At 33.7% G+C, this 26,297-nt stretch overlaps 1 protein-coding gene across 3 annotated transcripts in view; it reads left to right on the forward strand.

Annotated features, from left to right (window-relative positions):
- The window catches only part of LOC123682581 (neutral ceramidase), a 64,879-nt gene extending 40,272 nt beyond the window's left edge, over positions 1-24,607 (forward strand). For all 3 annotated transcript variants that reach the window (XM_045621313.1, XM_045621296.1, XM_045621304.1), the window contains exons 7-14: positions 4,285-4,494; positions 7,860-7,979; positions 11,920-12,114; positions 15,314-15,547; positions 19,243-19,338; positions 22,205-22,372; positions 24,090-24,205; positions 24,263-24,607. In XM_045621313.1, coding sequence (XP_045477269.1) covers positions 4,285-4,494; positions 7,860-7,979; positions 11,920-12,114; positions 15,314-15,547; positions 19,243-19,338; positions 22,205-22,372; positions 24,090-24,205; positions 24,263-24,443 — 1,320 coding nt within the window. In that variant the 3' untranslated portion in view covers positions 24,444-24,607. The remainder of the gene's footprint in view (positions 1-4,284; positions 4,495-7,859; positions 7,980-11,919; positions 12,115-15,313; positions 15,548-19,242; positions 19,339-22,204; positions 22,373-24,089; positions 24,206-24,262) is intronic.
- The last annotated feature ends 1,690 nt before the right edge of the window (positions 24,608-26,297 follow it).

Consider the following 26,297-nt stretch of genomic DNA (forward strand, 5'->3'; position numbering starts at 1 on the left):
TCTGTTTTTTAACGATTTCATCCTTCAAGCGATCCAACAACGCCGATAATAATCGCTGTTGATGGTCTGGCCTTTTGGAGGTAATCAATGAATATTTTGCCTTGCGCATCCCAGAATACTGATGTCATAACCTTGCCAGCTGACTGTTGTGTTTTTCCTTGCTTTCGATTCGGTTCATCCTGTGTAGTCCAATCAGCTGACTGTCGTTTGGACTCCGGAGTGAAATGATGAAGCCATGTTTCATCCATTGTCGCATATCGATGCAAAAATTCAGGTTTATTGCACATAAACAGCTTCAAACACTGCTCAGAATCATAAATACGTTGTTGCTTTCGATCGATTGTAAGCTCGCGTGGTATCCACACAGCTTTTTCATGTACAAATATTCGTGAATGATATGATGTAAACGTTCAGTTGATATCTTCACAATGTCTGCTATCTCGATCAACTTCACTTTACGGTCATTCATAATTATTTTGTGAACTTTTTTTCTTGTCGTTAACAGCCTCTTTTGTGCGTCCACTGCGTTCGCCGTCTTCGGTGCTCATTTCACCACGTTTAAACTTAGCTTACCAATGATGGTTGAGTTTTCTGGTGCAGACTCCGGAAACTCTTCATCGAGCCAAAATTTTGTTTCAATTGCATTTTTACCTTCGAAAAAAAAATATTTTATAGCACACGAAATTCTTTTCTGTTCCATCTTTTTTCAAACAACAAAAGTAGCTACACTTCCAGCGCAATATCTCATAAACTAATGGTCGGACGGCTGTCAAATTTTGACAAGTATCGTTGGAAGGTACTAACTAAAAATCATATGGATTTGATACTAGCTCTAGCACCGTCATCTGTGCATCAGACCGGGGACTTCTCAATTGGCCTAATAGGTTATACCAAATTAATTTTCGGAGATATGGGTTTTTGATTTCATTCAATAATTTTACAAAATTTGAGTAATTGTTTGAAAGTTCGATGTTATTGATTCCTGTTCTGACTCTATAGTGCTACTCCCTAAAGTTAGTGCTGAAGAGATCAAAATCGAAATATATGATTGTCGCAATCAATAACTCTTGATTTGAATCATCCAGCCATATGTTTGTTAAGAAATTTTTCTGATAAGTTAAGATATTCTGTAAGATACGAGAATACACAATGAATCGTTTCGTAAAATTTGTTTTTTTTTTCATAAGTTTTATGTTATACAGATGAAATCTGTAGCTGATAAAATAAAAGTTTGAAGTACGCTTGTGATTTTTGTTTACTTAACATATTACTTTGTTTAAGTAATTTGTTGATGAGGTTTTGAAATAAATCGATCAGACGATATAAAAATCATTGTTGATTGTGTAAACATACATGATTACCATCTAGTTGCAACAATATTAATCATTGAACAACTATGGATTAGATTCTACTACTTCAAATAATATTTAATATTCTAAAGATCAATCAATAAAATTTTTATCAAAGATCTCTTGCACTCGTAAAAAATGTCATCAGATAAATCAACTATGTCAATGGGGAGTTTTAAATGTTTGCCTCAATTTCAAGGTGAGAATGCTTGATTTCCATCATCGTTCTTTTTTTCGAAGAATAAGAGCCTCCATGTTAATCTTAAGCTCATAAATAAGATTCATGAATCTTGAAAAGATGGTTATTTATTATAGAAGGGAAAAAATTATTAGATATTTTTTTCTTGTATAATAGACTATTTTTTCTGTGATGGAAAAAACGACGATCTAATATGGGGAAAACATGTCATTACAATCAAATATATTGAAGTCACAGAATTATCGATGTGAAATATGAAGTTTAAAAAAGGTAGGCAGTTCTACTACAATTACACATGCGTTGGAAATCTTTGAAATAAATAGCGAAATCTTTTCATTTTATTCTATAATTCAATTTAAAAAGAGGAAAATTTTTACTGAAAATTGAATTACTTCGGCACATTTCAAAAAAATTCAGCCTGCTGAATGCTATTTTAATTTCTCATTTCTAATTTCTTTTACCTGGAAACTGGACGAGACATATCATTTGAGGCTACTGAATAAACTGGACTCAGGATTCTTGTCCAAACCCTCAGACATAATGCCAATTACATATGTGCTCTAGAGAGTCTCAAAAGTAAACTCAAAGAGGCACAACGGACAGACAAGGTATGTTGGAACCTTGAAATCCTGAGTTCCCCGCTGTCCTGGGAATGCCGTAATACAGTACTTAAATCAATTGGGTAGAGGCAACAACGAGACTCTACTAATTAAACAGCAAACATAAATTTTGCTAAAGCTTAAAATACTTATTCTAATTCACTTGCTTAATCTGAACTCGGATTATTTGTTTTGAATTATTGAAAAATTTTTATCGATATTCAGCTTGAGTTTTCTGAGGTTCTGGTTACGTTATTTTCTTCAGTTTGAAATAGTGTTTTTATAATAATAAATGCAAAATATCAACATGATCGAATATGTAATCACGGAAATATGGTTTATTTAATTCCCAATATTCTTCTAGGATATTCTATGATTCAGATTCGTCATCAAATCGTGATTTCGCGTCAATAGCGGCGTTATAAATATAAAAAAATTCAAGCAGAATATGAAAAAAAAAAAACTAATGGAGATTTTGCAAATAAATATAAAATAACAATCTTATAATTCGTGTTGACCACGTGTTGAGAGATATTTAGTTTTATTAATGTTTAATTGAGTACGAAAAAAGTGTGCCTCTGTATATAGGCCAACTTAATTATGTTTCATGATTCGGAAATCGAATGCAATATGTTGGTATGCAGCAGGCACGATATCAAACTAGTTGTTTTTTCCATTCAGTGGAATATACAGGGTGTTTCCTAAACATGCGGCAAAAATTCAGGGGGTTGTTCCTTGGACTATTCTAAGAATATTTTGTCCTTTGATGATTTTTGAAAAACCTATTTGTTTCGAAGATATAGGGGAAACAAAATTTCAGATAATAACATTTTATTATGAAAAATTACATGAAAATTCAACTCAACCTACAAAAACTGTTGAAAATGACCACCTCTAGCCAGCATACAAGCATCCAATCTTCTCCTCATTGACTGCCGAACCCTTTCAAAAACACCAGGATCATTTCTTATTAAGTTACACCCAGCAATGATCCGATTTCGCAAGTCTTCCACATTTTCTACTGGAGTGGTATAAACTAATGATTTTAGATGGTCCCATAGGAAATAATCTAAGGGGTTTAGTAATTGGAATGTTGTTAAACAAATTTAAAAATTAATTGTACCTACTTAGTAAACACAGTGCGGTACGCATTTTTATTTAAACTATTATTAATTTTAAAAATATGAAAAATGTTGTTCGCCCTGTATCTTCGAAACAAAGAGGTTTTTCAAAAATCATCCAAGGACAAAACATGCTTAAAATAGTCCAAGGAACAACCCCCTGAATTTTTGCCGCATGTTTAGGAAACACCCTGTATAATCAGTCGAAAATAAGAAAGGTATCATTCAACAACACAATCAATTGGAATATAAAACAAGGCATTTTTTACGCATCCCTAAAAGAAGAGACATTCTTGGATATTCTCAAAAATTTATATCAAACAGGTTTTTAGAATTGATCTATTTAATTTCCAATAAATGGTTGAATAGATAGACAGCCATTCATTTCCAACTGAACAACTCTTCAAATAATTTTACTATAACTAGTATAAAAATAGCGTATTCTTTATAGCTTTCTGAATTTCAAAACTATGTGTTGCTCATGGGCCTTTGCCCAAATCACGCTCGATAGAACAATGAAGTTGGGCTTTTGAAAATTTGTTTCTATGGAACATTTTGAATTGAATCATGTACATAACTTGTATTATTTAAATTTGTGAGATTGAAGGAAAATTATAGTGTGCACCATAATGAGAAAGTCCTTTTACTCCCTCGTATGGTTGCAGCACTCGATTTTCAGGCTCGTGCCACAAACTTCCAAAATTGTGAGAAAAATTATACTTTTCCCATTTATTCCGCAATATATTATACTATATACTACATCATGTCATCAGAAATATGAATGAAATGAAGAAACTACTGAAATAAGAAGCTTTCAGGAATCGTTTATTCATGCTCCAATTGCAACATTGCGATAGTATTTCTGACAAGTGGAGCATGAAGTAACGCGCTAGTGCTTAAAAGCTCCTTACTTCACGTCAGTACTCTCTTCCTTTCAGCGTTATGTGAATTTGGAGTTAATTATTTCTAATCCTTTGAGAATATTCAATTAATTATTGGAATTAATACATCTCCAGGGTCCATTTGTTGGAGCCTTCGCTTCAACTAATCTAGGAGATGTGTCCCCTAATCTAAATGGCCCTAAGTGCATCAACACCGGTAAAGACTGTGATTTCAAGACGAGCACTTGTGATGGAGAGGCCAAATATTGCATCGCTTCAGGACCAGGAAAGAATATGGTCGAAAGCACCGGCATCATTGCCAACAGGTTGTTCGCTAAAGCTAAGGTAAGGGATCATCAAGTATACATACAGGGTGTTCAGATTTGTTTTCGACAAACTGAAATGGGTGATAGATCACATCATTTTAAGCAAAAAAGTTCCTATGAACATGAGTCCGGAAATGCTTCGTTTCCGAGATACAGGGTGTTAAAGTTGAAAAAATAATTCGCGTTTTCTTAAATATCTTTTGACTGATTCCAAATAATTGGATGAAAAATGGTACATAGGGTTTTTTGAGGTGAGAAATTCAAATTTGTGGTCGATTTGGTTGTATTTTCTAGAGGGCGCCACTGGCAATCATTTCGTCCCCTTTAAACCGTAGCAACTTTTTTGTGCTACCCTGTACGTCATTCTGGACTAAAAAATCGATTCCCCTGACTTTTCTAGTTAAAAAAGGTATAATTTATTTAAGTTGCTAGGGGCAACCGTTTCAGAGAAAAACGCATTTAAAGCCAAATCCATATTTTTGTAATCTCTAAAACATGTAGAAACAAATTTGTAATAATTTTGAATTAAATATTTTTTAAAAGTAACAATTTAGACAAAACAAAATAACATAATAATTTTTAAGGAAGGTGTTCGAAATGTCCACCGTTCTGTTGAATGCACAAATGACATCTTCGAATGATTGATTGTTTTACATTCAACAATTGTTGCGGCAATAGATTTAAAATGGCTATACACAATGACAGATTTGAAGTGTGTTAGGTTCAGATGTCATAAATTATAATTATAGTTAACTAAGTTACTAGCTTATCAATAAATACAGGAAAATGGTATTGGTTACCAAAGGCCCGAACGAAGCATACAAAGAACAAATCATCTACAGAGAAATAGGATTTTACAGACCTTCGAAGAAAATAAAAACTCAGTATTCGTGAAGCATTCCAACAACGCAATATTTCAGGAAACAGAATATTCAGAACACTTAAAAACAACAATTACATAGCATACCACTTCTACTTATTAGTGGGCAATAGAAAATCCGCATGCATTTCGCCTTAGAAATTTTCAAAATGAATTTAAATTTAATTTTTGAAAAGGAATAATTTCATGAAAGGATTTCGAAGCAGTCAAAACATATTAAAGAAAACGCGAATTATTTTTTCATTTTTAACACCCTGTATCTCGGAAACGAAGCATTTCCGGACCCATGTTCATAGGAACTTTTTTGCTTAAAATGATGTGATCTATCACCCATTTCAGTTTGTCGGAAAAATCAGAACACCCTGTATATGGTTTTTGTATTGTATTCCTTCGAATATACTGCGCAGTAGTAATCACAATCTAATCCACAGAATCTTTATACAGGGTGGTCCAACGAAAACTTAAATCCACGATTTTTCGACTTTGAAATGAAAACGTGGAAAATCGCTCGGATTTCTGATTCGAGGAAGAACTTCAACCCCCTAATTGGGTGAGCACAACCCCTTGATTTTGAATAGATGTGAGGGTTGTTAAAGTTGAAGATCTATCGAGTATTATCTGACCTTAAAATTTCGCATTATCCATCGAAAAAGAAATAACAGCAAAAGTAGCGAAAGAGGCCATTTGAAATTTATCTCGAGAATATTATTCGTAAGATCCGACACATTTCTAAGGAATTGAGTAGTTGTACTCTTCCATTTTTTTACCTGGCATTTCGTTATCGATAGAAATTTTGAAGCGAAATTTCAGGATCAGAAGGTACTCGATAAGATCTTCAAAATGAGGTATCGCAACACCCCTAATCCCTATTCAAAATTAAAGGGTTATACTCACCCCCGTTAGGGGTTGCAGTTATGGGGATGCGAAGAGCGGAAAAGTTGTTCCTCCTCGAATCAGAAATTGACGGGTCCGAGCGATTTCCCACATTTTCATTTAAAGCCGGAAATCGATATGTTAAGCTTTCGTTGGACCATACTGCATGTGAAGAGTATGCAACCTAACCCGAAAAGCTTGAAAATAATATGCTGAAAATATTCATTACGAAGAAGCAGAAAAAATTTGTATTTCAAATTGATATCAATATGTATAAGATGAGCTTGACTTGATTTAGATATTTATTGCATGACTTGATATCAAGCATGATATTATTTGAGCTTGATATGCACGCGTCGCACGGCATATATTTCTGCAATCTCGTGCGAGCTTAGACTAAATAAGGGGATTTCTCGAGCGCCGAGAAACTGAAGCATTCGCAGTGTGACTTTATTAGTAGTTTTCTCACATTTCTATGAAATCAATTGGTAGATTTTGGTAGTTTCAGAATAGTTATTTATAATACAAGTGCAGAAGGCATTGATATTCTTCCACGAGTTCAAAATTCAAAAACGAGCCACGAAGTGGCGAGTTTTGGAATGAACGAGTGGTAGAATGAGCCTTCTGTACGAGTATTATACATTATTTTTCTAATTCATTGCATTTTCATTGAAATTAATGAAATATTTCCATAAATATAATTTAGTGATTTTTGCATTGAAAAATGTTGGTTGGCAGAACTGATTTCTTTAAGGCAAATTGATGAATTGACAGATAAAGCCGTGGCGGAAAGTTCGGAGTACCAACATAGAATAATAAAATATAACCATGAAAACTGTGCGTTTCTGATATATTCTCGCACGATTTTGTTCTACAAGATTTGGAAGAATGAACGGAATAACCACAGAATTAGAGAAATACATAACAAACATGGCCAAAATGGCCAAGGATTTTTTTATCAACGCCAGCATATTCAGCTCCTGTTGAAAGAGATTTTCCAGAGCTGCTCTTATAGTTACAAACACCGCAATATGTTAGGTGACAAATCTATAAGATGTCTCATGTTTTTAGAAATTTATGGAAAATTATATAATCAAGCAAAGCCTATAGGTTTCTCAATATTAAGAAATCTTTTTATTATTTTTAATTTTTTTATGATTTATAGTGATTTGATTTATATTTCTTTTTCAAAAAAATTGATATTTTCGGTTTTTTTATACAATGAGTTCAATGATTAAAAGTGTTTTTTACAAAGTCACTTCTCATTTCATCATTTTTTTATTGATATGACACTACACAATGAAACTGCTAAAAATCAAGTAGCTTGATATGATTTGAGATTGAAAAACTACTACTTGACTTGAGCTTGACTTGAAATAAAGTCAATCTCAAGGCAAGTACCTCGAAAATCTTGACTTGAGCTTGACTTGACATTAAGTGAATCTCAAGCCAAGTACCTCGAATATCAAGCCGAACTGTGAATCCCTAACAGTGTGGCTAAATAATTGTTGCCAACAATTGAATAGTTTGGTGGAAATTACTTTATTTTATTATATTTGATTGAGTTTTCCGATTGTGACTTTGGATTATTACTATAAAAATAAATTAATTTAAAGAATTTTTTGTTGCAGGAATTATTCGAAAATAATAATGGGGAGGAGTTAACAGGACCAGTAAGGTTTATTCACCAATTTGTTGACATGCCCAAACAAAGGATTAAATTAACTACGAAGAATGGATCTGAAATCGAGGTAGGTATGTCAGCAAACAGATTGTTCCAGAAGTTTTCGACATATTCCGGGAATGAAAGAGCAACATAATTTCTATTCATATTCATCTATTCACTGAAAAGTCATGTCATATTTCAGTTATGAATTCTTTACATAATATATATAATGCTGAAAGCTTTAACGGTGGCATTGTTCGACACAATTGGAAAATTTCTGACTTTTTAGCCGTCGCGTCGTCTAGTCAGTTTTTACCTCAAGTTCTCCGGTATACCGCTCGAAAAGCAAACATCTTACGTACAAATGTTTCGAATAAAAAGTTGATTGTTTAGCGGGGAAAAACCACTTATGCTAATTCCTCTTCCATTTAGTAGATCCTTGTGGGGGATCGGGGATCAACTTCGGAATTTCAAATGGGAATTTATTTTTTTTATTTCATTACAGATTCTTATTCACCGACAAGGAATACAAAAGTTTCGGATAAACAATTTTTCACGAATTGTCACAGATGGCTCTGTAATCGAATTTGAAATTTTCTTTTGAACGATCTTAACGTTTCCTAATTCACACGAAATTCTTATTGAACTGTTTGTTGTCAGTACATGTATCGGGTGTCGTTGTCTAGTGGAAGAACCTCAGAATCCCTTTGAGCGAGATAAAAATTTTCGAGCACATTTCCGAGCTCAATTTTTATTTATTTATTTATTTATTTAAATTAACGTGTCCCGACAGCTATGGTCATTGACACAAGATCACATCGAAAGTAGTCAAATTACATCAAAAAAGATTTAAATAATAGAGTACAGTTCATTATCTTTGAGAAATCGTATGGTTGCTTCGATCTGGGTGGGTAAACTTAGTACATCATGCAGGGCTCGATTTTTGAGAGAATTAATTTGGCGAAAATCGCATTCTTATAAACTGAATTATTTTCAAGCAATAATAGGAAAAATGAAAATGGCATGAAATGAGAAGTTCCTATAAATTATTTATCACTGATGCTATTAATATGAAGCAAACACATTTTACAGGAACTTATTTCAGTAGAATCCATTGGTATTTGTTCTTCATTGAAATTAGTTTTAAGGTCATAATACAAACTTGTGTTTTTTTCATTGTTAACTATAAAAATGTCTATAACAAATAAAATTGCTTTTTTTTCCTTCTCAAAAATATATCACATGATGATAAATTTCTTATCAATAAAAATCAATAAAAATCATCAAATGTCAAAGTTTCACACGGGAAATCTGCATATTATTGAAATTTTAGGTGGCCACCATGGTTTCCGGATTGAAAATCGTTAGATTATTTCAACATTTTTAAACTAATAAATGTTGTTCTTCAAATGTGACCAAAGAGAAAAGCTAACGTTGTTGAATCCGGAGGTCTCTGTGGTCACCGTTTATCTTAAGTTCACAGATTATCATAGATTGGCACTTGGTTGATTTGCCGTGTGAAACTGAAACTTTTGATGATTCTCATTGTTTGATGAGAAAATAATATATTATGTAATATATTGTTGAAAAGGGAAAAAAAACGATTATATTCATCATATAAATTTTGAAGGTCGAATTAAAAAACCAAAGTGCAATCATTCCAAACCAAATTTCAAATAAAAAACGAATTATTACTCTAATGGATTCTACTGAAAAAAAAATGCCTGCAGAAGGTTTGTGTTTCATGTTTCTAGCATAAAAAATATGAGCACTTTTCATTACATTCTATTCCTCAATTTTCTCTTATAGATTGAAAACAGTTGAATTTATAAGGTTGCGAATTTTGTCGAATTAATCGAATTAATTAATTTTTTCTAGCGCAAAGGGATTATGAGATCTCCTCACTAGATAACGAATTACAAAGCCATCAGTGACGAATCGTGAAAAATTGTTCGACCAAACTTTTGTAAACTTTGCCGTACAATACGGATCTGCTGAAAAAACCAGAGGTTCCATTTAAATTTCCAAAGTTGACCACCATCTCTCTATAAGGGTGGAAGAAATGGAAGAGGCTGCAGTATAAGTGGACTTCTCCCTCGAAACCATCAATTTTTTATAAGAATCATTTTTCCGTGAGATATTTCGGTTTCGCTTGACTTGAGCTCTAGAAAAATATTTCGAAAATTGCGACCAATAATATAATTTATATGTTTCATCATAAATTGGCAAACATATGTTATCAAAGGGCCAAATTACCGTTGTTTTGTGAAGAATATTAATATCCTTGGATAAGTTTAAATTCACATTCCGCAGGCAATAAATACCTCAAGGTAGAGTTAGATTCCCAAAAGTAAAATTACATTGGAATTTTTTCTTGTCATAAACTTTATAATACCATCTGGAATTTCAAACTTTCAACCCTCATATATCAATCAGTTTTGTTTTTTTTAATTATTTTAGAGGACCGAAAAAAAACTTTGGATGGCTTCAATGAAGAAAGATCACATGATTGACTTTGTTGATTTAAACAACGGATCCATCATATTGAATAATCGGTATGAACAAAGTTTGTATATTGGGGCTCCTTTCCTGCCTACGGCCTTGAGTAGGTGTGGATATAAACTTGAATTAGCTGGTTAAACTTATATTAGAGGACCGTCTAAAGTTCGATAGAGTGTTCATTTACGACTAGAAAGGACACCGCATCAGTGAAAGTGACCCTCCTGTCAGATTGGCTGAATTTTTGATCTGTTATAGTCCGAGTCAATCCAAACAAAAAGTACAAAATGTGAAAGTTTTTCTATAGGCTAGTTTTGACGCTCGAAGCCCGTACTTCATACCTATATGTTAAGACAAATAGAAAATAAATTTCATGATTTTTTTTATGTGCCCAATAAATGAGATATCCTTGATAATAACGAAAAATTCACAAAACATAAAAGACACATCGCACTATGCAATCCAGCCTTGTATAAATGAATCCCTGCCAGTATTGTAACAAAGTGTGTGTGGGTCAAACAAAACAATACTTGAAAGAGAGATTACAACAACATAAGAATGATACAAGAATGTTAACAGCTAAAAACAAAACTGCCCTAACCCAACATGCACACAGATAAGGACATAGATTTGATTTCGAAAACGAAACCATCCTAGATACGGAACAGGAATTATAGAGAACATACAAACAACTTTAATGGTAATGTTCTTTTGAACTAATCAAAAAATTCAAAGTAATCTTAGATTACTTCAACTTATCTAATGCAAACTAATCTGAGTCAGAAACCTTGCGGGATTACATTTATTTAGATCCATGAAATGTCATAGAACTTTTGATAAAATTCTTCATTCTTCGTGGCCAATACGATCAAATTGTGATAAGAATATGCAGAATGTGTAATGAGATTTCTACGCATTGGCCGTGAAGAATGAGCAATTCCATCAAAACTTCATTGTGTTGAAATTGTTCATTTGAATAATTTTTCCATAAAATGAATATTCGTTCAATATAATTCAACAATGTTTTTTACCCTTTTTTCATTATGACTCTATCTAACCGTTTTAATTATACATATTTTATTAGTTGATTATGAGGTACATATTATATTGAGTGTTAAATGTTCTGTTTATGATTAATATATAATTAATGAAGGAAAAAATTGTTCCGAAACGTCAACAAGATCAAAATTGATTTTTTTTTTCATTACTAAAATTCCTGGTACTGATTGATTAATTTCGAACATGTATATTGAATATTCTGAATACTTTACACGATTGTACCGAATCGTAGTAGTTCGTGCAGTTAAGTCTTCTGGTTAACTGCTTACACTTTTGTTATATACGAACTCCCAAAATGAATTCAAACTATGGTTCCCGCCTAACTATACTCAAAATTAATTTAATTATATGTTGCATATAAGAAAACATTTAATTTCTCATGCCTTTCTCCTGATAGTTAGGTGTGTTTTCCACGTACACTGCTCGGGTTGAGATATATAAGACTATGAAGTGTTGCTCTGTTTTAGGTGAGGGGTTGTACTCCGGCTATGGGCCAGGCGTTCGCAGCCGGCACAACTGATGGACCAGGGGAGTTTGACTTCCGACAAGGAACCAAATCTGACAACCCGATCTGGAATTATATAAGAGATTTGATCTTTCCACCATCCGAAGACGTTAAAGCGTGCCACAGTCCAAAAGAAATTCTCATCAATTCGGGCAAGGTAATTCATCATTACAGGGCCGTCGCTAGGGGGTAGGCGGTTGCCTAGAGCGCCAAAGTTCAAGGGCGTCATTTAAGCTTGATCAACAAAAATCACTTTTCTCTATTTCAGTATCGTAATATGTTCATCACAGTTCTAAAAACAGTGCTGTAATGAACTCATTATAGCATCGTTTTGAGTTATATTTTTCGTTTTGTAGTTGTCTATACTGACTTCCAATCCTATCAAATTTCAACAAACGTCAATAATTGTCAATGTAATATAAGTTGGATGAAGTGAAATGATTTGCAACATAATTCGAAATTTCTCTTTATTCTACTACTATCCCATTCTGCAACTTGTTTCAGAATATACTATTGAAGAAATTCAAAGTATTGAATGAGATTTGATTCGGTGAAGAACAACAGAAAAGAATACCGAAAACTTTAATTAACATCAAAAACTATCAAAGGTGTAGCATTATGCTTTCTATTCATAAATAACCAGATATCGAGAAATCCCTTTAAAGTACTTTTTACGAGTATGTTAGTCTAAAAAACATCAGGCTTCTGACCTTCCCTCTTCCAAACGTGGCCGAATTTTATTGCGTATTTGGGGCAGCTTCTGAATATTTCAGAAGTTATTTTTCTCTCATTTCTCCAATCAGAATGTTGATTCCTCAGAGGAATGCGAAATATAGGAGAAACAACTCCATTTTACCATTTCCATCTTATCCTTCATAAGAAAAATAAGGAGTTTTTCATTTCATATCACTTTCCATATAATATTTTGTGATCATATTCCGTATTGTATGTGCAAACTAATGGGGCCCACAGATGAGCAACTTAGGCGTCAACCCAGTTGCCAACTTGTCAAGTAGGCTACTAAGTTGCCCGTCTGTGGACTAGTTGCTGGTTGGTACTCCAAGTTGACAACTAGGTTGGTGTGAGATCAAATCGGTTTGATATTCGATGAGCGGAGCCCAATGTTGGCAACAAAGTTGCAGCGTCTGTGGGGTAGTTCTAAGAGGCATAGAATACCTGGTGTATGCAATGATTCGATTTCGTTTCAGACTTTTTGAGAGATCCACCTGTTGCTTTGGTGTTCAGCTTTACCAGAGTTCTGTAAGGTGGCGCTCTTCAAGATTTTTCGAATTTCCGCTATCTGCCTGGTGCCGTTTAAAAAGAGAATACTGATTTTAGACACTGCAAACATTCACAATAAGTTACAATTCAGTTCATATCAAATTTTCAATCAAATGAATGGAATATAATGACAGACCATAGAATATAAAATATTGTTGTTCTATACTCAAAGTTCACAACAAGAGCATAGAAATAGGGGGATACTGGGGTAATTACACGGTGTTCCTAAATTGGAGATACAAATGAAAATGCCAGATTTCCGGATCATTTTAAGAAAAAGTCACTTTTGGTTGCCAACCTAGTTGGCAACTTAGTAATAAGTAATAAGTAGCTTATTTTGAATTTTTCGATTTGCCTTTGTATTCAAGTACTTCAAATTAGTTTGATGAAGATGTAAGCTCTCTGCCTAGGGTGGCAGTTTGGAAAGCGACGGCCCTGCACCATTAAAAGCATTATCAAGGAATCTATTTGAGGTGAAGAATATAACGACTTTCGTTTGAGAGGGAATTCCTGCATAGTCCTGACACGAGTTCGATCGAATGACAAACGTCTAGAGCGTCTATTCCACACAATTTCCGTTAGGTCGTAGTCATGGGCGTAGATCTGTTTTTTTCGTAGGGGGGTGTTAATCGAACAAAATTTCATCAGGTTCATATCAATCATATTATCCAGAATGAATGCTTATAAAGGTATAAAGGTGGGATGGTTATTTACACAGCAAAGAACTTATTAAAAACATCAACAAAATTTGCGATCATAATAAATAGAGACAACATTATATAACATGCATACAAACTAATGACTAAAAAAAACATTCTTGTGAAAGGGAAATTGAATCATTAATATAGTTCGGCCCTTGTGTTTTTCATAATATCAATTCCAAAAATCACCACTTCATATTCGTAAACCTTTCTATTTAAGAAACAACATCAAGACCAAACCTGTTCATTGCTTTATCTGATAGATTTTCAGTCTCACTAGTGCATTTTTCATATCACAACTCTAATTCTGTTTCCATTTAAGTAGAAACGAAATATTTTTTTGGAATTGTGAAAAGGATTCCTTCAAATTATGCCTGAAACAAGAATCATATTTCCTCTCTTAATGAATGACTGTGAAGGGAATAAAATTATTCATAGATTCAACAACTGCAGTATTGAAATTGCGTTATGAGAATATACCTATGAAAAATGCAAAAATCACAGATGGCTTTTATAGAAAAATTATCGTTCTTCGTCTTGGCGAGAATTCTGAAATTTTATATTTTGGAAGTATTAGGAGAGGTAATTACTCACAGTACCTCCATATCTACGCCCTTGGTCGTATTCCTCATGAAGCATTCTGAACCTCTTCAACTATTCCCGTTTTAGTTTTGTCCAAATATGAACTGACGGATCTATTGGAAGTTTCCAACGTGCGAAGGGAGGGGGTATATTTGAGTTTGGATTATTTGTTCACCACTTGCGGATCTGAGGGCGGCCATTCTGATTGGAACATAGAAAATAAAAATCACATCTGAAATATCAGAGTAGACGCCCCAAAAATCAAACAACTTTCGGTGATATTCATTTGAAGGATTTCCGAGGAGCTTGGTGAATTTTAACATAAATGAAGAACTTGGCAGCCATACTTGTCATAATTGCAGGCTGACTGACTAAGGATAAATATAAGTATAATGCGAATTTTGTTTGATGGGTTTCAACAATAGTTGCATTTTTCAGCATTTCGTGTATTTTTTAAGTTTTAGTTGATTGCATATGGGTACTGAATACTGAGTGAGAGAGGGATGGTCATGGCACCAATTCAAAATCTAAAAAAATTAAATGATTTATTAGTATTGCTATCATCCCGTTCTCGATTCTTTGCTTTCAGACTTTTTGATCGTTAAGTGAAGCGTATTTTGCAAAAAGAGAATTGCATCGAAGTCCTTCATATTTACCTAATGTTACAATTTGTGGTGTAATATCCTCAACTAGGATTCAAAAAAAAAATGTGCAGTAGAAAACCTTCTTCAGAAATGAAGTTTAATTGTTTGGTCAACGTTGTTTTTTTAATTTTCATATTTTCCAATTCAGATCAAGTTTCCCTATGAATGGCAGCCTGAAATTGTAGCTACTCAGTTGGTAATGGTTGGGCAAATTGTATTAGCAGCTGTACCTGGAGAATTCACAACGATGTCCGGAAGAAGGTTGAGAAATTCAATCAAGGAGAGCATTATACAGAATGGTGGTCCGAAAAACACTAGAGTCATAATAACAGGACTAAGTAACGTCTATACTAGCTATATCGCTACTTACGAAGAATATCAGGTAAGTCCAATAACAATTTTTGTTTGAGAATTCTTAGTGCATACTGCATACATAGATTTTTTTGTATTGATTATTCGTGAAATTTTTTTTCTATAAACCGAGGTTTGGTCGGTCTAACTTTCAAGAACAGTCAAACTAGCTAGTCTATTTGATAAATTGAATTGTAGACTGATAATTTCAGTTAATTCATTGTTTCCGATAATGAACCTTTGAAAAAAAAATGTGAATTCTTTTTGACAATTTGGAATAATTAAACTCGTATAAAATATCAGTTTGTCCACAGTCCAGGACTTTCTCGTAAAATTGTAGAATATATAAGCGTGGAATTTACTCCGAAACCATTTGTTACATTATTAATTCTCCTAGCTACAATTTTGAATGCAAAAAATCAAGGACAGAATTTTCAAAAATTCATATCTACATGAATTGAAAAAGCTGAATCAAGATATTCAAGATATTTACTGCCATGATTAATTTAACAGTGGATATTTCTATGCTAACTTGACAGCACTGAAGGCTCCCATAAGGTACGCAGCGTGCTCCAACACTAGGAAGGTGTTAAGAGATTGATAGAGTTGGATAGAAAGCTAAAATATTCAAAATTTCAGCTCATTACATCGAATATTATCATGAAGAAATCAAAAATTGAAACAGGACTGATTAATAAAGATTTTGGAGTCTAAAGTAAAAAACTCAATAATCTGAGTACTGCCCTGAGAATATAAAAATAACGTGGAACGTTTGGAGAATTGTATGCAGTGGAAAAACCCATAAATTTAAAAAATGTCGCGCAGCTGATTTCCTAGTTATGTATATTAGAATTTAAAGCCAATTTCAATGAATCCTCTTGTATTTCCGAAACTAATAGTCTTAGGTTACAAAACAAGCTACTTTTCTGGAAGACATGGATAACCCGCATTCACTACTAGGCTCTTGATAACTCATGGTACACTCTGTATAGCCGTCAAATATTGAATGCATATCTATAGCACCACTGAAATTAAATCAAAATAGGATTATGCAGCTTATAATGCAATACAGGTATTTCGCCATATTCATATCCGCCCTTGGGGATGTTGAAGCAGACGTTAAAAGCAACAGAAACTGCAGTGGGCGATATTATAGAATGAGGAAACCACAAACTCACAAACATATTGACATCAAAATTGAATTCAGAGCAACCATAGCAGGAATGAAATCGTTATTAGTATATACAGTGTGTAGGTCGAGTACACCTGCAAAAGTCAATACGTGAATGATGAAATAACTGTTCAATAATTTTGTGGGGCGAAGTATAATGACTTTAAGTTGAGACCTAACCAATCAGACATTATATTTTAAATTTACAGTAGTTTAGACAATGAGTAATTTATTTGAACGGCTGATTATAGCTGATGTAGAAGGCATTTCTTCGCAAAAAAGTTTGGAAATGTGCTCTTACCACGAGGTATACATCCTATTTTTTGTGCATATCGTAATCAACATTATCTCATCTCATCGCCCATAAATACGTTTCATGGATTGTTATCAAGAGAAAAAAGACGACCTCCCGAATTGAAAATGTAATGATTCCATTATGGTCAAATTACTCACATGTTGGAAATAAAATATTGATATTTCAAAAAAATTTGAATTACTTTTTTTTTGAAACGTCGAAATGATAAATGTATATCGAAAAAATAAGAAATTTCAACTATTGAACAAATTAAGGCATTAATTACGTAAGCACACGAACATATAATATAGTTTCTCTATTTCAGTATCGTAATGAGTTCATTACAGTTCTAAAAACAGTGCTGTAATGAACTCATTACAGCATTGTTTTCAGTTATATTTTTCGTTCTGTGGTTGTCTACACAGACTTCCAATCCTATTAAAATTCAACATACGTCAAATTGTCAATATAATATAATTTGGATATAGTGAAATGATTTGCAACTTTATTAGAAAATTCTCTTGATTCTGGTAGTGTTAAATCGATTCCATCAGACATAATTCGCGAATTTAATGCGTGATTATAATTTATTTCAAAATTGGAATTGGATTCAAATTTAAATTTCATAATCTGTCAATTTTCGTAACAGTCACACCAACTGCCAAGGTACAATACAAATGTCACTAGGATGTATAATCTGAATTTTTCATCGAATTTTGACAATATTTCACAAAACTAGACTGAAATAGAGAAAATATCGTCTAATACTCGTTGCAGAAGGCAATTACAACACTCATGCGTTCCAAAACTCGCTCCTTCGTCGCTCATTTTCGAATTTCGCATTCGTGTTGGAATAGGAGCCCATTCTGCAACTTGTTTTAGAATATACTATTCTCTATTTCAGTATCGTAATGAGTTAATTACAGTTCTAAAAACAGGGCTGTAATGAACTCATTACAGCATTGTTTTCAGTTATATTTCTCGTTTTGTGGTTGTCTATACTGACTTCCAATCCAATCAAATTTCAACAAACCTCAAAAGTTGTCAATATGATATAATTTGGATATAGTGAAATGATTATTCGCAAATTCTCTTAATTCTAGTTGTGTTCAATCGATGTCGTCAGACTTAATTCACGAATTTAATGCGTAATTAAATTATTATTAAATTATTTCAAAATTCGAAACGTACGATTCATAACCAAATTCCGTAATCTGTCAATTTTCGTAACAGTCACACCAACTGCCAAGATACAATACAAAAGTCACTAGGATATATAATCTGAATTTTTCATTGAATTTCGACAATATTTCACAAAACTTGACTGAAATGGAGAAAATATCGTCTTATACTCGTTGCAGAAGGCAATTCCAACACTCATGCGTTCCAAAACTCGCTCCTTCGTCGCTCATTTTCGAATTTCGCATTCGTGTTGGAATAGGAGCCCATTCTGCAACTTGTTTTAGAATATACTATTCTCTATTTCAGTATCGTAATGAGTTAATTACAGTTCTAAAAACAGGGCTGTAATGAACTCATTACAGCATTGTTTTCAGTTATATTTCTCGTTTTGTGGTTGTCTATACTGACTTCCAATCCAATCAAATTTCAACAAACCTCAAAAGTTGTCAATATGATATAATTTGGATATAGTGAAATGATTATTCGCAAATTCTCTTAATTCTAGTTGTGTTCAATCGATGTCGTCAGACTTAATTCACGAATTTAATGCGTAATTAAATTATTATTAAATTATTTCAAAATTCGAAACGTACGATTCATAACCAAATTCCGTAATCTGTCAATTTTCGTAACAGTCCCACCAACTGCCAAGATACAATACAAAAGTCACTAGGATATATAATCTGAATTTTTCATTGAATTTCGACAATATTTCACAAAACTTGACTGAAATGGAGAAAATATCGTCTTATACTCGTTGCAGAAGGCAATTCCAACACTCTTGCGTTCGAATATTGGAATTCTATTGTTGGAATAGAAGCCCATTCTGCAACTTGTTTTAGAATATACTATTAAAGGGAATACCACCACGTGATAGCTCAGTTCATTTTTGGAAAAGATACCCATGGACCAAATGGTTTTACCTGGTTGTGGTACGGGTAAATAATAATAATTTTCACATTTCAACAACAATGTGAATATGAAATTCTGTGTTAGATCGTATCTTAACTTGTGGACAGTTTTAAGAAATTTGAACCTCATGATCGAATATCCAATATTGATTAATTTTACTTTTCAGATTCAAAGATACGAAGCGGCATCAACAATTTATGGACCACACAGTTTAGCTATATACCAAAGCCTCTATAGCGATTTAGCAGGAGCCATGTTAACTGTGAGTATGCTTCGAACATAACTTATTCCTCTAAACACCTTAGAAATAAATCAGGCGGTTTTTGTTATTTGGACAATTATTATAGATGTAGAGATTCAACTATGTCTCAATTTCTTAAATTTGACAATTATATTAGGCCAATTGAAAAGTCCCCGGTCTGATGCACAGATGACGGTGCTAGTATTAAATCCATATGATTTTAAGTTAGTACCATCCTTCAAACGATACTTGTCAAAATTAGACAGATGTCCGACTATTAGTTTGTGAGATATTGCGTTGTGAGTGTAGCTACTTTTATTATTCCGAAAAGATTAAAAAAAAGAATTTCGTATGCTGATAAAATATTGCGTTTTGAAGGGAGAAAAATAAAGTTGAAGCAAAACCTTAGATTGATGAAGAGTTTCCGAGGTCTGCACCAGGAAAATAAACCATCATTGATTGGTATGCTAAGTTTAATCGTGGTGAAAAGAGCACCGAAGACGGCGAACGCAGTGGACGGCCAAAAGAGGCTGTCACCGACGAAAAAATCGAAAAAGTTCACAAAAAAAAATTGAATGACCGTAAAATGAAATTGATCGAGACAGCAGACATTGTGAAGATATCATCTGAACGTGTACATCATATCATTCACGATCATTTGTACATGAGAAACTTTTGTCAAAATGGGTGCTCACAATCGATTAGAAGTAACAACGTGTTAATGATTCTGAGCAGTGTTTGAAGCTGTTTAAGGGGAATAAAAATACATTTTTGCATCGATATGTGACAATGGATGAAACATGGCTCCATCATTTCACTTCGGAGTCCAATCGACAGTCAGCTGAGTGGACTGCACGCGATGTACGCAAGGTATAATATTCATTGATTACCTCCAAAAGGGCCAGACTATCAACAGCGATTTTTATACAGCGTGATTGGATCGTTTAAAGGATGACATCGTTAAAAAACCGCCCCATTTGAAAAACAAAGGTGCCGTTTCATTAAGACAATGCGCCGTATTACAAATCAATGAAAACAATGGCAAAATTGCATGAATTGGGCTTGGTATTACTTCTGCATCCACCGTATTCGCCAGATCTGGTCCCCAGCAATTTTTTTTCGTTCTCAGACCTCAAAAGAATGCTCGCTGGAAGGAATTTAGCGCCAATGAAGAAGTAATCTCCGGAACTGAGGCCTATTTTGAAGCGAAAGACAAATACTACTCCAAAAATGCTATCGAAAAGTTGGAAGATCGCTATAATCGCTGTGTCGCCCTTGAAGGCAACTATGTTGAATAATAAAATCGAATTTTGCCAAAAATATATGTTGTAGGCATAAAGGGTGTGAAGCGTAAATTCAAAAAAGCATAGGAAGACCTGCTTTTGAAATTAAAAGTCCATGGATATGTGAATTTCCCTTAGTAATATTCAGTTAAAGAATAATGATCTGATTGCAGATACCCTCTAATCACAAATTGTAAATTATTTCCCAATTTTTTAATAAAAACCAGTTCTATTTTCAGCCACAGCGCTGAATAGGTAATCAAATTACCTTTCATTTGATGTATCAAAATCCATATATTCCTATTAGAAAAAATTGAGTAGAGACGTAGGGCGTTTAAAATATCAAATTCAAAAAAGCGCAGTATAAATTGCTTTTGAAATCGAAAATCAACGGGTGCGAGGATTTTCCTCAATAATTCTTCATACAAGAATTATCGACGAGTTACGTTTTTTGGCACGCTGTATAAAAGGAACAATAAGGGGAATTGTTTAAAAGTGAAGATAAGATTTGAGGACATATTTCTCAAGGAGAAGCGCTAACTATAGACACATGTTTCGGCACTCATGAGTACTTCATTACATGTTCAAAAGTTATACAACGGCAAATACTAACTTTTGAAACTTTTACGTGTTCGTGAAGTTCGCTTCGAAGATTTTCACACACACTAACAAAACGCGTCCTCACCGCACAAAAACCGAGGATAATCGAGGTCTAGGGCGACTGGGGTGAGTTCGAGAGGTTAGTTGGGAATATTTAGAATCTATCCCACTTGGGCAACTATCCGTTTTTACTCTTTATGGGCCACCATGTCCATCCTTTCCAATAGAAAGAAAGTTATTGAACTGATTCTTCAAATGTTCGAGTGTTACATAAAAAATAATGCAAAAAAAATCGAGGAAAAGCGTTTAACGTAGACACGTGTTTCGGTCATCATCAGTACGCTGAAAAAGTGTTGGTATGAGCAACACTTGATGTGAAAAATAATGTTAAGATTCAAACAACCATTGAAAGAAACATGTGAAGCTACTTTTTACAGATTTGAAGTATTCGAATATGAAATATTCTACTCTCTCATGTGGAAGTCATAAAATAGTAACTTTCATTGGATTAATTCAGAATGAAGCTTCGTGAACAAATACTGTAAAGGCCGCCTTCCCTTCTCTAATTGTCAGCAAACGAATTTATTCCTGCTTCTCGTTTATCTCCTCCCATTTGAAGCCAAGTTGAATTGAATAACACGAACAGCTAACTCTTCATTACAAGTTGTATTTCGTAATTTCTCTTAGGTTTCTTGAAGCTTGAGTTCGATAATTTTGTGTGTTATCTGAGTAGGCATAGGTTTAATACCTGTTTCCTCACAACAACTCAGGAACAGCGCGATTATATGAATATTTTGAAAAGAGCTACTCAACCTATATTGATGGCGGCTTTTATTGGTGAATTACGGGGTTTCATTCTAGAATCATTGATGAAATCGTCAATAAGACTTCTAGGGGCCTTATACACCACCCACTCCCTAGTGGCGAGTGGAGTTTGTGTGATTTTTTTATTCAAATAAAAATTTAATGTATTGTTTAATCTGGGACCATCAAAAATATTCCAGGGAAAAGAGGTTGCACCAGGACCTCTACCTCCAGACTTCCGTTCTCAACTTATCTCGTTGACTCCTCCTGTCATCTTCGATGCACCACCAAAAGGCAGCCATTTTGGCAAGTGTACCCAACAACCGCCTTCAGAAGTAAAGATTGGGGAAACAGTATCAGCTAAGTTTGTGAGTGTGAAATATTTATTTAATACTTCTATTGACTATTCAACTTTTTTCATATTTGAGACGTGATAAAGATCCCTTAGCGATGGAAGTTTCATAGCAATAAAACATGAAAGGCAGCAAACCAACACTTAGATTTCCAGAGCTTAAATTTCTTCATTTCTCAAATTCAGCATAGCTCATGGAATAAATATGGGCAATGGAAAATAGTAAATCGCATCATAAATATATTTGTCATACTTTCTTAAAATGAGCCTCCAAGAAAGGGATATTTTCGGAAATATTTTCTGGGATGAAATTCAGAATTGAATTGAGAATTTTTTTTTTGAAGAATATACTAGAATAATCAATCCATTTCAAGGCTTAACTTTTGAATATTCTCGTATGGCTAGGGAGTTCGAACCATAAAAAGTGAAAATTTTACCAGAAAAAAAGAAATCAACAAAGCCCTTTCGACCGGAGAGTTTCGGAGGATGGTCATCTTTTACGATGAAGATCAACCAGATCAGTTTCAAAGAAAAATTTCCCTTGCTCTTTCTAATTCGCTTGGTGTAGCTTTTTGCATCGCTTTTTTCTAGAACAGTGAAATCATATTTCTACCGCCAATCAAAATTCTCAGTAAATAGAATGAGAATCAGATCGGATTCCGTCAGCTGTAATCATGAGGAATATTTACCAGATAGTTATCTAATAAAATCGTAATTACTACTCAGAAAATTAATTGAAATCAAACATGTTATTACTTCCAGAATAATTCTCACGTGAATAAGTTATGTCGAATACCACTCAAGAAAAAATTCAAGCAGGTAAAATTTCTCGATTGTAATATTTGTTGGATTTCACTTCTGCCTACTTATGCGTTTCGTTCCTGGCACACACACCGGACTCATCAGTGTGACTTTGGTATATTTGTGTGTGCTGTGTCACAGACGCTTGGGGAATTTATTATTATCGGGAGCCGCCGGGACTCGAACCCGGCACCTTGTCGCATCCCGGTGAGTGAGTCTACCTCTTAACGTCTAGGCTACCGAATGCTGTGTTTATTGTTGCTATGTAAAGCTTTTATGAGAAGCTGCCACATATTCAAGAATCTCATACCTTTGAAACTGTTTATGAGTGGTTTTAATTTTAGTTTTAAAATATCCCTATAAAAAATCAAGACTACCCACTAGGCTATCCAATGAACATAAAAAAAATTAAGGCATCTCATTTGAATGAATTGACTTAATGACAATTTTTGAAGATACTTTTTTAAAAATTCCAGTTTCATATTCATTAATTGTCCTCAATAAATTACAGGATATGTCAAAATTTTCCTTCGAACCACCTATGGAGTGATCCGTAGATTTGCAGAAGACTTGACAATTTTTCAGGAATTCAATAAAAAAATCATATAATCATTTCTAGCTGTTTTCAAGACATTATTTCTAGTTAAAAGTTTAAACCATTAGCATTGACCTACATCGAAAAGCAGGTATCACAGATGAATAATGACAAGTGGTGTATTACGAAATCAGAATTTCATGGAGATGAAGTGTATGAAATATACCCAACTCCATGAAATTTTAATTTCGAAATACCCCTCATTCTTCTAGCTCAAAATTTAAAACAGTTATCGACCGATCGAGAACTATTCACTTATCCTGTTTATTAGTCGTCGATGAATTTTTAAAATTCTCTTTTCGGAGAGCACTCTATCACAGCACTTTTTTTTCCATAGATATCTGGTCATCCAAGAAACAACGTCAAACAAGGTAAAACGTTCCTGACAGTAGAGAAACAACTCGACAATAAAACATGGCAAATCATCTACACTGACGCAAATTGGGAAACTAGGTGAGTTGACACATTTTCTCGTAGTTCTTTATATGTTCTGATATATAACTTTTCTAGATTCAAATGGAAGAAAACGTGCTTGTTCAAAGGGACCAGCGAAGCAACTGTAGAATGGGATATAACTAATGATGTTGAACCCGGCACCTACAGACTGAGGCATTTTGGACATAATAAACTTATTATAGGAGCCATTTTACCATATAGTGGAACTTCAAATAGCTTTACAGTGACCAAATGAACAAAATGAAGATTGTAATATAAAAAAGTCTGTACTACAATACATATTAAGTAATTTATGTATAGATTAAAGAAATATTCTTGCCATATAAAATTTAAGTTAGTATTTTCATCAAATGTGATGATGATGATCAAAAGTTAATTAAATAAGAAGTATTTCCATTACCTTCTAGTTTTTATTGATCACTCGCGATCCGAATCGATTGCCGAAATAGTAAAAACCTTTTTTAAAAATAATATTTTATTTCAATGCTCCTGTAAGGAGAAAATGATATACGTGAACTGACAAATTCAGCGTGCTTTCGGTAACTTTGCTGAACTAGCAGCGATTTACTAGAAGTGTATATATAATAAAGTAATCAACCGCTAAGGTTAATGTGTAAATGTTTGGACATCACAGATAAATATAAAAAAATATAATTCCTGTACTCATAGATCTTCTACCTTATAACGAACATAACAGAAATTCAAATTTTGAACAAGTTCATTCATGTGAGTGGGCTACTGGATTTTGTAATTAATTCTTTGAGCGGAATTGAAAACTGACCGAACATGAGCTATCCAAATATGTTATCGGAAAAACTATCGTACACAGGCATGGAATTTTGCAAATTCGACCGGTTTTCAAAATTAAATGGTTTGGAGACAATTTCTGACCATTTTTTCTCATTGCAACTCCCTGTTTTTTGTAAGTGGAAATTGTGTTGAAAGCCTCTGAGACAACTGGACTATAACGTTGCTTGATAATGTACAAATAATAGCGCGTATTCTATAGATATGTGGTTATTGAATGGTTTTCTTTGAACTGAAGTGAACTGAACAAGAGCATTGAAAGAAAAGCTCAATTTCAAAATGTGACTTGGTGTGACTTGAAATGAAAAAGATGAAAGAGATTTGATGACACTAAAGAAACATGGAGGTTGGAAGTTATCAACACATAACAAAGATAGCTAATAAGTGTTCACAACATTGAGGAACAATAACTGATTTTGTCTAATCCTAATATTCATCTCCTTACCATGGCCGCAATAAGAATATAAGAATTTTTTGACACAGAGAACTTCTTGTAGCAAATTCAATGCTGTTTCCAGATATGTGGTCAAATTGTGGCTACCAGTATGAATAAAATATAATTGATTTTATGGAAAAACTCAAAAACGTGAAACTGAAGAATAACCATCAATATTTCGACTATCTATTATAGAACATAGACCCTTTTAAAAGTAGACACCCTCTACAAAAAATAACCATTTCATATTTTGTGTGAATAAAGACAAAGACAAATTCGATTCGTGCAAAATTTAATGTACATCGCTGCTCTTCAGTCGTCAGTCAGGATCGGAAGTTTGTTCCTCTTTTTCCAGAACCTCGACCACAAAGGAATTTCGGATTAAATCAACTATAGAATAGTTCAGTTGGTTGACCAGCGGTCGAATAGTTTTATTCTATCCTTTATCATAAATCCCATGAGCCAAATTTAATTATCCAGTTGTATATGCATATAATAAAGCATACCTGCTAGTTTGATCCTGCTTTTAATTAACATGTTACCAATTAAATATTGGATTCTGAATACTGATATCGTTCACAATATCACAATTCATATTATCATACAGTTTCCATTGGCAACAATCCATCATCATGTAGCCGCTATTGTCTACTGCTGGACGTAGGCCTTCTGCAGGTTCTTCCATATCCTATGGTTTTGAGCCGTCTTCATCCAATTCCTGGAATTCTCTTTACATCATCGCTCCAGCGTGTTGGTGGTCTGTCTATGCTACTATTGTCTTCTCGTGGTCGCCATTTCAATATTCTCCTGGTCCAGCTTTCGTTTGATGTTCTAGTTGTATAGGGT

This window comes from Harmonia axyridis, chromosome 1 (genome assembly GCF_914767665.1).
Source record: "Harmonia axyridis chromosome 1, icHarAxyr1.1, whole genome shotgun sequence".
Taxonomy (NCBI): domain Eukaryota; kingdom Metazoa; phylum Arthropoda; class Insecta; order Coleoptera; family Coccinellidae; genus Harmonia; species Harmonia axyridis.